Below are 12028 nucleotides of genomic sequence, written 5' to 3'. Positions count from 1 at the left end.
CCAACAAGAGAATGTCACCAGCGTATTTGAGATCTCAAAACAGAATAATGTTCAGCTCAACACCACCGATAGCTGCCTCCTCAAGCTTTATTCATCAACCAATCGATGCCAACATTGAACAATGGATGATGACAGAACTCAGCTTTACCAAACTCCCGTGGAGATAGGAAACCATGCTGCGTACCTGCCATTGACTTGAACACAGCTCCTGTTCCATTATAGAGTTCTTTTACCAATGACCAGTCTTCCCAGAGATGTTTAGTTGCCTCATCAGGTCCCACGAATTTGCTCAAAGCACTGAGTGAATGGCCTGATGGAAGTCAATGCAAAAATGCTGTGCACAGTTTATCATATTCAGCCATTTTCTTAAAAGGCTGTCTAAAGTTAAATATCTGGTCAACAATGGAATGACCAGATCTAAACCCACACTCAGTATCCCAGCCTATGCCATGAAGTGCATATTGATTTGAGATATTAACACAGAAGCAAAGACTTTCCCTGAGACCAACAGCTTAATACTTCTTTAGTTGCTACATTCAGCTTCATTGCCCTTTTTGAACAAAGCAGAATAACACCATTCTTCCATTCATCAGGTATGATAGTAGAGTTCCAGATGACCTGGAAGAGCCTGTACAGTGATGTTACAAACCCCTGGTGCGTTCTCAGACTTCAACTTATGGACTGTGATTTGAATCTCTTCTTGGATGAAGGACGGTAGTTCTACTGGAACTTCCTGCTCATCTTCAAATGGAAGAGGGACAGCAGGCAGCAGACAATTGAGGAGCATTGTGAAATGATCTTCCCATTGATCAGATCTTCCCAACTGATCCTTCAGACTCTGGCTGATGCTGTCATCCCAATTCTTTACTAGGCAAGCTGATGCCACCTTCCCCTGCAAACATTGCAAAGTTGAATAGAAGATGTGGAAATTGTGCCTGGTGGCAGTGTGTTCTAAATTACCTGCCTGAATCTACTTTCAGGATTCTGTATCTTTCTTACACAATGACTTGATGAAGTTCCGATGTGAAACCCATCCAGCCTTTCCTTTTACTCTCGACGAACGTGTCTTTGAAGTCTCAAATTGTAGCCTCAATTTTTTTCTTAGCAGTTTTTCTTAGCACCAAATTTTCCAGTTGCAGCGAGCGTCTCCTCACTGATCCATGGAAGACATCAGAGCACTGCTTTCAAACAATGCCATTTTTCTGGGGTCAGTAACCAAAGCATTGACACAAATTGCCCATATTACACTTATGACTGATTCAGACTGCTATTAACCTAGAGCCTAATGCCCTGTGTGATGGGTGTATCTGGCCTTTGCAGCTCCCTACAGGAGGCCTCACAGTCCTACTACACTCCATGTCAGGAAGCAATGATGTAGGAGGAATGGAGCAGTGACGCTGAGTCCTCTAGGCCTGCCTAGAAAGTCCTGTCTGGAGCAGCCATCTTGGACACTAGAGAGACCTGGCCCTCCAAGAGCTAGAAGGACTAGCAACAGTTATCTGAGCCCAGCAGGCTCAGATAAAAGGAGCTGTAGTGCCCTAGCAGGGCGGCCTCTGGCTGGGCCCAGAGGAGCAGGGATGGGTATTCCTCTCTGCCCAAAGGAGCCTGTGGATTATCCAGGGTTTATCTCTGCCACATTTGCATATCTGGGTTTGCAGGGAGAGAGGGACTTGAGAACATTGTCCTTGAGCTAAGGGTTAAGATAAGATGGGCCAGGTGGGAGGAAGCCCAAGGAAGTAGCAGCAAAAATTTGAGTACTACAGTGGTTGCTGTTCACAGGGGTGCCTGCCTGGAACCCAGAGTAATGGGTGTGCCCTGGTTTCCTCACTGGCAAAGTCGTGTAAACTCTGAGAAAGGGAGGACAAGTGTAACCTAAGACCAAAGAAGGGGAGAAGGCTTGTTTGGAAGCCCAAGTGAAGGGCTGAATTTAAAGGTCCAAGAGCCAGAGCTGAAGACCCTGGTGAGGACAGATACACTGCTTATTTGTTGGACTCTTTGCTATCCCGGAAAGGGTTAATTGTTGACTGCGTGACAGAAGACTGGCAGAGGCAGACAGATGTCCTGTAGGGGGTGCCAGGAACTGGAAAAGGATTGCAATACTGCACCTGCTGCTTGGAGACACTCAAGGGGTGAATACCCTTTTACACCCTGCATGACTTGATTGATATTTATTTTTGTCAGGAAAACAGGATTTTTGGATTGGTATAAAGTATATTGTAGGTATATTTAGAAAATACACAGAAACATTTCACTGAGGATTTAAATCAGGACTGGCTCTAGGCACCAGCAAAGCAAGCACGTGCTTGGGGCGACATAATTCCAGGGGCGGCATTCCGGCTACCCCCTACTCCCTTTTTTTTTTTTTTTTTGGTTGGGCAGTTGTGCTCTTGGAGTGGCAAACTTTTTGCTTAGGACAGCAAAAAAACTAGAGCCGGCCCTGATTTAAATATCAAATGTTGCTTTTATTTACCTAATAAGCAGCAATCAGATTTTTTTTAAAGTTCATATTTTAAAACATTTATTATGCAAATATAAATACACACACTCTTTCCAAAGAGACACCATTACCACAGGACATCATCCCCAACTGAAGGGATTTCCCCTCCCCTCCACTTACCTCTAGGTTTTGACATTCTTGAGCTGAGTTTGTAGGAAGGCCAATCCATTTGATTTCCTTTTTCTCTTTTGAAATGATGTTCATTGCCATCAGCACATTGAGGGCATCATAAACTCTCCGCCTAATATTCTTCTGATCATAAGCCTGCTAAAAAAAAAATAGCACTGCAGTATTAATTAGGTCAAGACTACTGCAAAAGCTAAAAGTTAAGATGACGCTTGAAATTTCCCTTTATAGGTTTGCAAGTAATAAGGATGACAATATATGAATAAAAGTAAATGGCAATTGAAGTCAATATGGCACTAAAACATGTGCTTTAATTTATGGTATTGCTTTGAATAAAACACTAAAGGTGTTTGCATGAAAGCTGGGAGATCACTCAGAAACAGTGAGGTAAAACTTAATACAATAGAATATACACCGTCTGCTTCTTGATGTTGCATATTAAAAAAATATTGTTAGGCTTAATCTTGTCCCCCTTACATGCTTAAGCCAATATTATAGAATACATCATTAAAAAAAAAAACATTTAAAACAAAAATCACTTAAAACAGAAGCAGATTGTTCTCAAAGCATCGTAAGTACATAGAGTATTTCTGATACAAAAGGAGAATGTATCAGCATTGTAAAAGATTCCAGACTAGGAGCTGGATGAGTATCCGTACAATTACAGCTATACATATTTTAAAAACAAATAACTGCCTTTAAGAAATCTGTTGTAATGAAACCAATTTTTAAATATGTATCACAACGTGTTTATGAAGAAGAGTGTTTTTTACCATTTGGACTTTCTAACTGCTGAGTTAAGAGAATGGACAATATTTTTGTTTAGCTTAGGTTGCTTTTTTCTCTTCATATGTATAGGCTAAAATTAATATTTCAAACCCTCATAAAGGACCTCCTCTAGCCTTGCCAAACTAATTATTCTCTGTTAACCAGAAAATAAAATAATCCCAAATTATGTTTTTATCCTGGCAATTAATTTACTGCCTGAATTGCTTAAACTCCTATATATTAATAACAACCTCAATCAAAATATGATTATATCCTATATACCATTATTTCCACAGAAATTGATTTTTCTAATTGTGTTTCCATCATGATAAAAATGATTAATCTGATGTAATAACTTGTGCAGTTTTGTGTACACATAATTAAGACTTGGTCAGCCTAGTTATTACAAATTGTGTATTTGAGACAGGTGTCCTCCATTTCAGCTGCATTTGAGACAGGTGTAGTCCATCTCAGACTCTCAGTTACTTGGGGAGGAGTGTGAGTAGAATATTTTAAAAGCCAGCATTAAGGCAGCCTGTTGTCTGTGTATTTTGTTGTATTTTAAAGGGTATTCAGTGGTATTAATTCTATATTTAAAATGGAACCTATTTTATATACTGCATGTTGATATTTTTGGGAATGTTCTAGGCCTAGATCTATAGCTCTGAGACACATTTGTTTGAAAGTGACAGTGGAACATGACAAGTCAAGGCAGAAACAAGCGTAGAATTGTAAGAGAACTGTGACAGGATATGACAGTATAGCTGTACAATAAAAAAATTGACATCACATCTACTTACCGAATCTGTAGCCAAGTGGCTATTAGAATTTGTGAATTCTGATACCAGTTCATCAGCTACTTCATTGTAGGATGTTGTTCCTTTACGCTGGACTTTTTCACATACTTTCATTGAAAAATGCCTCAGACCCTTTCCATTTTTATCTCCTTTTTTGCTTCTTTTACTATGGAAGGAAAATAAGTCGTTTTGAGATAATGATTTTTTGTAAGTTCTTCTGGTTAGGAAGCAAAATGTCAAGCTTGTTAACAGGCTTTGCATAGTGAGATGGCTGGTGTCCGACCTTAGGCATCACATTTTTATGAAGGTTACAATAGCCAGGAAAGGCATTTTTATAATTTTGAACTGTGAAAAGATAAACGATGACATAAAGAGGGATGTGATAACCTTCAAGGATTTCAGGTCCCTTACGCTCAAAGTAGCACTGAAATTAACAGGAATTCTGGGTATACAGGAAACACAGAATTAGGCCCAAATATGAACCAAATAATATATATTAAACCTCTTCAGACCTAATCCCACAGTTCTCATGTGGACAATGAGCATCAAATAAGCCCACCAAAAGTTGTGAAAATGGTCATTTTGTGTGTGTGTGTTGAGAGCATAGAGCCACTGTCTAGGCCCAGCCCCACTTTTACCATTGAGAAGCCCTTTCTGCTACAGCCTTTTTTATATTAACATGGGATAGTGTTTCGTTCTCCAAAGGCAATGTCTAACACTACTAATAAACACTTGACAGTGAGAAAGTATTAGTTAAAAAGAGTACAGATTTCTGACACAGTACATAGATTTTCCATTTTAAATCTTCACAATAAGTTTCACATTTGACTGAGCTGACTAAATCAGAGATAACCCATCTTCAGCAGTTGCTAGGTGCCTGACTAAAGCATTCAGCTATCAACAAAAATTAGTTACAAATTTCTTGCCAGAGTAGCTAAACAAGTAAATGGATGCAGGCAGTAAAATGTCACCAAGAATAAGCAAGTTATGGGCCCAATCTAGCATCCAAATAAGTTAATAGAAGATTTATCATTTACTTCAATGAATGTTGGTTTAGGCCTTATGTGCAGTATACAAGATCAATCTGATTGGCCCACAGAATGTGATTTCAAAAGACGTAGATCTATTAAGAAACAGTTTTAATATGAATTTTTGCAAAAGGTCAACACAATCTCCCCCCCCGCAACCCCAAGAACATCAAAATTACTAGAATAGTAGGAGTGGCAACCGGAGAAGGAAACTTGCTCTATTGCAAAATAATTTGTCTACAGATTCCTTCTAAATTAACATCAGTAAAAGATTAGTCATTAGCAAGAAGATTTTACTGGCAGACCTAGCTTTTACTGGGTCTAACTGTAATGGAAACTCCATGCCTTGTATTTATTGAAAGCATTATCTCGGTAAAGAATTAATTAAAGTTTCCAAGTGGTACAATAGTTTTTTTCTTTTATTCAAACGTGCAGGGTATCTGAGGAAGGGCAAACTTCCTATACAGAACTAAATGGAAACCAATCTTAAAAACAATTAAATTTTTAGAGCTCTTCAGACCTGTGATATAACGCAATTGTTGGGTCTGATCCTGCACTCCTGCAAAATTCCCATATTATGAATTTCTTAAATGGGAAAAAGATGGTTGTTGTTAAACAGAGTAAATAGCATTTTTGTTTTATATTATGGGCCAGTTTCTACCTGCTTTCTTGTTTGTGATGGATTGCACCAATAGCAATTTTTCCTCCCATGCATATCCTTGCAGGGTGCAGACAGATTCATGGTGATTACATCCCCTGAGAGCAAGGTGTGAAGGGTGTCAGGATTATACCAAAGACGAATGGCTGAGCATAGAGGGCAATTTATACTTTATCAGGAAACACAGGGCCAGTACAGGGGCAAGCATGTGCTCACTTTTTTAAAGGGTGGAATAGTTGCAACTCTTGTGCATGCTCCCCAAGAAACCTGATAACCTGCTGGCCAGGGGCTGCAAAAACCAACGTATCACTGTATTTGCAGCAGCAAAACAAAAAGCAGCAGCAGCAGGTTCTTGATAAAAGTAAAAAGTAGGTCATAGAAATAAAGCACTTCATTCTCGAACTAAAATGTTAACTTTCTAGAGAAGCGACTTGTTAAAAGACTTCCATCTAGATCCCAGTGACTACTATATAATGTTAATATTTTGACATATCAGGACACTTAGTTGCAAAAAGATTTATTTGTAATTCTTCTTGGTCTCCAAATGAGTTTCACAACATTTTGTCTAAGAAATAGCATGAACAAAAGAGAGCATTACTTGGTGCTCACTCATCAAGTCCTAATGTGCCTAGAAGCCAGTAAGGAGATAAACTTATGTTTTATTGTGCTTAAAAACTGACATAATTAATCATTATACCTTTAAAACAAAAAGGCTCAGCAATCAGTATTTCACAATAAAGCACATATTCAGTTTAATCAGAGATCTGTCAGTGCTTTGATGCCAGTGAGCTTAACTCTGATTACTGCCAGCAGTGGAGTCAATACTGGGGAAATATTGGCTATTGATGTCCATCCAGGGTTCATATATCTGCTGCATGTGAGATTCTAATGCCCCAGAGAATTCTATTTGAATAATAACATACAAATTAAGCTGTTTCTATTCCCTTCCCTCTCCCAACAGAAGATCAAGATTTTATGTTATGGTAATGAACCCAATGTAAACAAGATCAGATGCATTTACCATCCATAAACTATGTATTTCAAGATATATGTTCAATGGACAATTTTTTCCACTGTTAAAAGGATGCTTTCAATTTAAACATTTTGCAAACAAACACTTCTTGATCTGTATTAACTTTTTAGATTATTAGAAGCAAAAATTAAAAAAAATCCAATTTATTTGTCGCTCATTATCTTCTTAGTTTACTTTTTGCATTTCTTATAGATTGGACAATGATAATCTCTATGAGGCCTGTTTCACTTCCAGGTTTTAGTGGTATAATGTCTGGGATTCAAACACTGCAGGGGAGTGTTTGCTTGTTTTGTTTTAAAGAAGTGTTTTCACTGGATTTTTTTAAATTGTGGAAACATTTTCTATTGGCTTTATAGAAGTGTGTTTTATATAAAATTGAAAGTAGGGGGAATCAAGGGCTTTGCCCAAGCAGTTTGGGAAGAATACCACACTAGAATCTCACAAATCGCCACAATATATGAGAAACTAGCAATGGCTCCACAAAATATGCAGCTACTAAGAAGTATAATGTCAGAATAAACCCTAAGGAGAACCATGTGGAATTATAGGAGGGTACCAATCAACAGTTATCTAAAATAGTAAAATAGAACAGGGGTGGGCAAACTACAGCCCGCAGGCCACATCCGGCCTGTCAGACCTTTTAGTCTGGCCCTCAGCTCCTGCCAGGGAATGGGGTAGGGGGTTTGCCCTGCTCCGGCGCTCCAGCCAGGGAGTGGGGTCAGGGATTTACCCTGCTACATGCGGCTCCCAGGAAGCAGCCGGCATGACCCCCCTCCGGCTCCTATGTAGTACACGAAAGCATGGCCAGGCAGCTCTGCGCGCTGCCCAGTCCACAGGTACCACCCCCCACAGCTCTCATTGGCCATGGTTCCCGCCTGGCTGCACCTCGGAGCCAGAGAGGGGGGACATGCTTCCAGGAGCTGCTTGTGGTAAGCACTGCCCGGAGCCTGCACCCTTGAGCCCCCGTCCCCCCCCCATACCACAGCCCTGATCCCCCTCCTGCCCTCCGAACCCCTTGATCCCAGCCCAGAGCCCGCTCTTGTACACCAAGCCCCTCATCCCCAGCCCCACCCCAGAACCCGCACCCCCAGCCAGAGCCTTCACTACCCCCCTCCCCTCCCGTGCCCCAACCCCCGCCCCAGCCTTGATCCCACTCTCTGAACCCCTCGGTCACAGCCCAGAGCATCCTCCTGCACCTCAAACCCCTCATCCCCAGCCCCACCCCAGAGCCCGCACCTCCAGCCGGAGCCCTCATGCTCTGCCTCAGTGTTATATAATATTGTTTGGGTGAACTACCATCAGTTCCTCCTCTATCACAGAGCTCGCTGATAAGGACTCCAAAGCAGAAGCAGGAGGGCAAATAGTGGAGCATGCACAGGGACATACATCTTGAAGAACCACAGATACTGCCCAAGGTGAGTAACCCTTTCTTCTTCTTTGAGTAGTGTACCTATGGTGAGTCTACAGCAGTATGCCTAATGGAGGGGTGGGGCTTCGGAGTCAAATCTAATATTGAAGATACTACAGTAGAGCCAAATATGGCATCAGATGCTGACTCGTGACTGTATAATGTTAAGCAAATATATGAGCAGATGTCCAAGTCACTGCTCTGCATATTTCTGTGATCAGAATGTTCTTAAGGAAGGCTATCGAAGTGGACAGATATCTTGTGGAATGAGTTCGAACTCCAGAAGGAGGTTGAAGGTCATGAGAGCAATGGCAATAGGTAATGCAGTCCAGTATCCATCTAGAGAGTCTTTGTTTAGAGATTGGGGCTCCCTTAGATCTGTCTGCAATGGAAAAGAATAGTCTGGGAGATCTTTTGAGAGGTTTCGTCCTATCCAAATAGAAGGCTAATGATCTCCTGACCTCAAATGTGTGTAATGTTGCCTCCCTTTTGTCCTGGTGTGGTTTGGGAAAGAAGGCTGGGAAGTGAATATGCTGAATTATGTGGAAGTCTTTTTGGTAGGAATTTAGGGTGTGGTCTTAATGCAACCTTGTCTTTGACAATGAGGGGTGGGGGCATGCCATTAGTGCCCCTATCTCTCCCACTGTCTGAGCAGACATGATGGCCACTAGGAATGGGTTTCCTAGCGAGATGTAGAAGAGAGCAAGCGGCCATAGGTTCAAAGGGAGACCTTGTAAGGCACTTGAGGACAATGTTGAGATCCCATGCTGGTGTAGGACATCTGATTTGTGGGAAGAGGTTACCCATACCCTTGAGATACCTTTTTGTTGTAGAATAAACGAATAGAGAATAACCATCTATCTTATGATGGAAGGCGGTGAGGGCTGTGAGATGTACCTTTATGTAGTTTAGAGATAATACTGACTTTTTTAGTTCTAGGTCCTAGAATCTAGGATGTAGGCTAGCACAAGTGGTAGTGGAGAGGATGTAGAGGTAACGTGTCCTGAGTCACACCAGAGTTGGAATCTCTTCCACTTTTGAATGAATGTGTGATGAGTAGTTAGTTTTCTGCTATGTAACATCACCTCCTTTACATCCTCAGAGCAGTTCATTTCTAAACTTTGGAACACTGAGGAGCCATTGAGGTGGAGAACCTGAAGATTGGGGTGGAAGATCAGTCCCGCATCTTGAGAGAGGAAGTGAGAAATGGGCTGGAGAGTGTTTGGCAGGCAAATTGCCATTTGAGTAAAGTATGGAAACATGTCTGTTTTGGCCACGTTGGAACTATAAGAATAACCCTGTCCCTTTCTTTTCTTATTTTGGGCAGGATCTTTTGCTTCTACTGCATCTAGGTAGGCCCCTATGAATTCCAGATGTTGTACTGGGGTTAAAGTGGATTTTTGGACATTTAGTTGTAGTCCCAGCTGTAGATTCATAGTCTTTTGTGTGACTTTCTCAGTGTTGTCAAAGGAACGTACTTTGAGCAGCCAATCATCTAGATATGGGAATATCATAATTCCTAGTTTGTGAAGGTATGCTGCTACGACAGAAAGGACCTTCTGCACCCAGAGTGTTCTCGATGACAGACTGCATGGGAGCACTTTGTATTGAAAATAGTCTTGATCCAGAGAGACTCCTAGAAACTTTCTGTGTGATGACTGGATTGTGATATGAAAGTAAGCCTCTTGTAGGTCAAGGGCAGGGAACTACTCCCCTTAGTCCAGAGATGGGACTACTGCTGCCAAAGTAACCATCTTGAAGTGTTGTATCTTTACGAATCTCTTGAGTGACCTTAGATCCAGAACGGGTCTCCAACTGCTGTTCTTTTTAGGTATCAGGAAGTATTTGGAATAAAAACCGTTCCCTCAGTGTTGACTGGGAACTGGTTCTATAACACCTAGGTTCAGAAGATAGTTTGTTTCCTGAAATAAAAGGTGCTCATGAAAAGGATCCCTGAAGAGAGATGAGGAGGGAGGGTGGGTAAAGTAGATTGAATATCTCGTGGAGATGATCTCCAATATCTGCGTCTCTGTGATTATACATTCCCAGTTTTGACGAAAAAAGAGTAAGGTGGTCGCCAAAGAGGTGGAGATGTTTGGGTTGTTGCAGCAAATAAAAGCGTGTGTGGGGTAAACTCGGGGCCTCGATCAATACATCAAAATTAGTTTTTAGATGTAGACGGTTATGATGCTGAAGATTGTGGGTAGTGATCTTTGCTTTTATTGTCATCCTCTTTTCCGTTGGGGTTCATAATGTTTCTGGGGAGGAGGAAACTGAGCCAGCTGGGATCTCTGTGCCTGCCAACTGTGACGTAGTCATCTCCTTTTTTTTTTTTTTTTTTTGTAGATGTGTAAATTCCCCAGGAACGGAACGTGGCTCTGGAATCTTTTAATATTTGGTGGGATTCTTCTGTTCTGTCTCCAAATAACTTGGATCCTTCAAAGGGAAAGTCTTCCACAGTGGATTGTACCTCCTTTGGAAAGCAGGAAAGGTGAAACCATTAAGCTTTCTGCATGACAACTGCAGTTGAGCTGGAGTGAGCAGCTGTACCAGCAATGTCCAGAGAGGCCTGCAACTATGTCCTTGCAAGGAGCTGACCCTCAGCAATGATTGCCTAAAACTGTTCTCTTTGATCAGTTGGGAGATATTCAATGAAGCCGTTTAACTTAGAGTAGTTGACATGATTGTATTTTGCCATAAGGGCTTGGTAATTAGCAATCCTAAATTGTGGGGTCACTGATTAATATGATTTCCTTCCAAATAAATCCAGTCATTTCCAGTTCTTGTTGTCAGGTGTCGATTTAGCGTGCTGCTGTCTGCCATGTTCATGTACAGCATCGACAAGGGAATTCAGGGATGGGCAAAAAAATAAGAAGTCCATGTCCTTAGAGGGAACGTAATATTTTTTGTCTGCTCTTTTGTATGTGGGACATATTTTGGCTGGTGTCTGCCATATAGTTTTCACTGGGTTGACCAAGGCTTCATTGACAGGGAGCGCAATGAGACCTGATGAAGAAGTATGTAGGATGTCCAGCAGCTTATGTTGTGACTTCTTCGGGCTAAATTTGTACTGAGTTCGCTACTGTCTTAATGAGATCTTGTAACTATTTGAAGTCATCTGGAAGGGTTGGTGGGGAAGGCATGACATCTTCATCAGGAGAGGACGAAGAGATGTTGGTCACAGGAGTAACCTCGTCTACTCTCACTTCCTGTTCCTCAAAGATCTCCTCTTGAGGATCAGGAGGTCTGGATAGAGAAGCTGAAGGAGATTGTCTTCCTCTATCCTTTTGGATGACACTAGATACCCTTGAGAATTGGTGTTTATAGGCTGCCTGTGGGTCTCAGTAGGGCCAGTGAGGTGGTGCTAAGTGCATGGGTGGGGACACCCAAGGGGGTCCATACCAACTGGGTGAGCTGTGCCTCCCACGGCAGTAAACTGGGGTTGTAGCGATTTCTGGGTGGCTGGCTTCTTGGTATTGTAATGGGAAGCCTTCCACAGACACTGAATAAAAATCATCGTCATCCTCTTCATCATCGCTTGACAGAGGTGAAGCGGTCATGGATGCTGGGGGAGACTGCCTCAGTACTGCACATAAGTCAGGGGACTGAGATATGGCTAGTATTGAGATCATGTCAGTGCTGAGTAGAGGTGAGTCAGGCATCTCTGAGATTAGTAAGTCTTCAGAGAAATCTTTTGAGCGATGAGGTAAGCT

General features: G+C 41.7%; 1 protein-coding gene and 1 long non-coding RNA gene across 6 annotated transcripts in view; one reads left to right on the top strand and one right to left on the bottom strand.

Annotated features, from left to right (window-relative positions):
- The window catches only part of LOC144269820 (uncharacterized), a 64148-nt gene extending 53054 nt beyond the window's left edge, over positions 1-11094 (top strand). Inside the window, exons 2-4 of the long non-coding RNA XR_013347053.1 lie at positions 8227-8322; positions 9418-9565; positions 10662-11094. This is a non-coding gene — a long non-coding RNA (uncharacterized LOC144269820). The remainder of the gene's footprint in view (positions 1-8226; positions 8323-9417; positions 9566-10661) is intronic.
- TFDP2 (transcription factor Dp-2) overlaps positions 1-12028 on the bottom strand; it is a 162684-nt gene that overhangs the window by 39642 nt on the left and 111014 nt on the right. For 4 of the 5 annotated variants that reach the window (XR_013347052.1, XM_077825716.1, XM_077825714.1 and 1 more), the window contains 2 exons: positions 4192-4354; positions 2618-2764 (listed from right to left, as the gene is read on the bottom strand). Coding sequence is in view for 4 of the 5 variants with exons in the window: in XM_077825716.1 (XP_077681842.1) it covers positions 2618-2764; positions 4192-4354 (310 nt within the window). In the remaining variant the exon portion in view is untranslated. The remainder of the gene's footprint in view (positions 1-2617; positions 2765-4191; positions 4355-12028) is intronic. The other variant, XM_077825715.1, reaches the window with a different exon arrangement.

The sequence above is a fragment of the Eretmochelys imbricata genome, chromosome 9 (assembly GCF_965152235.1).
Source record: "Eretmochelys imbricata isolate rEreImb1 chromosome 9, rEreImb1.hap1, whole genome shotgun sequence".
Lineage (NCBI taxonomy): Eukaryota > Metazoa > Chordata > Testudines > Cheloniidae > Eretmochelys > Eretmochelys imbricata.
The sequence above is the reverse complement of the archived record's forward strand: the minus strand, read 5'-3'. Positions and strand labels throughout refer to the sequence as shown.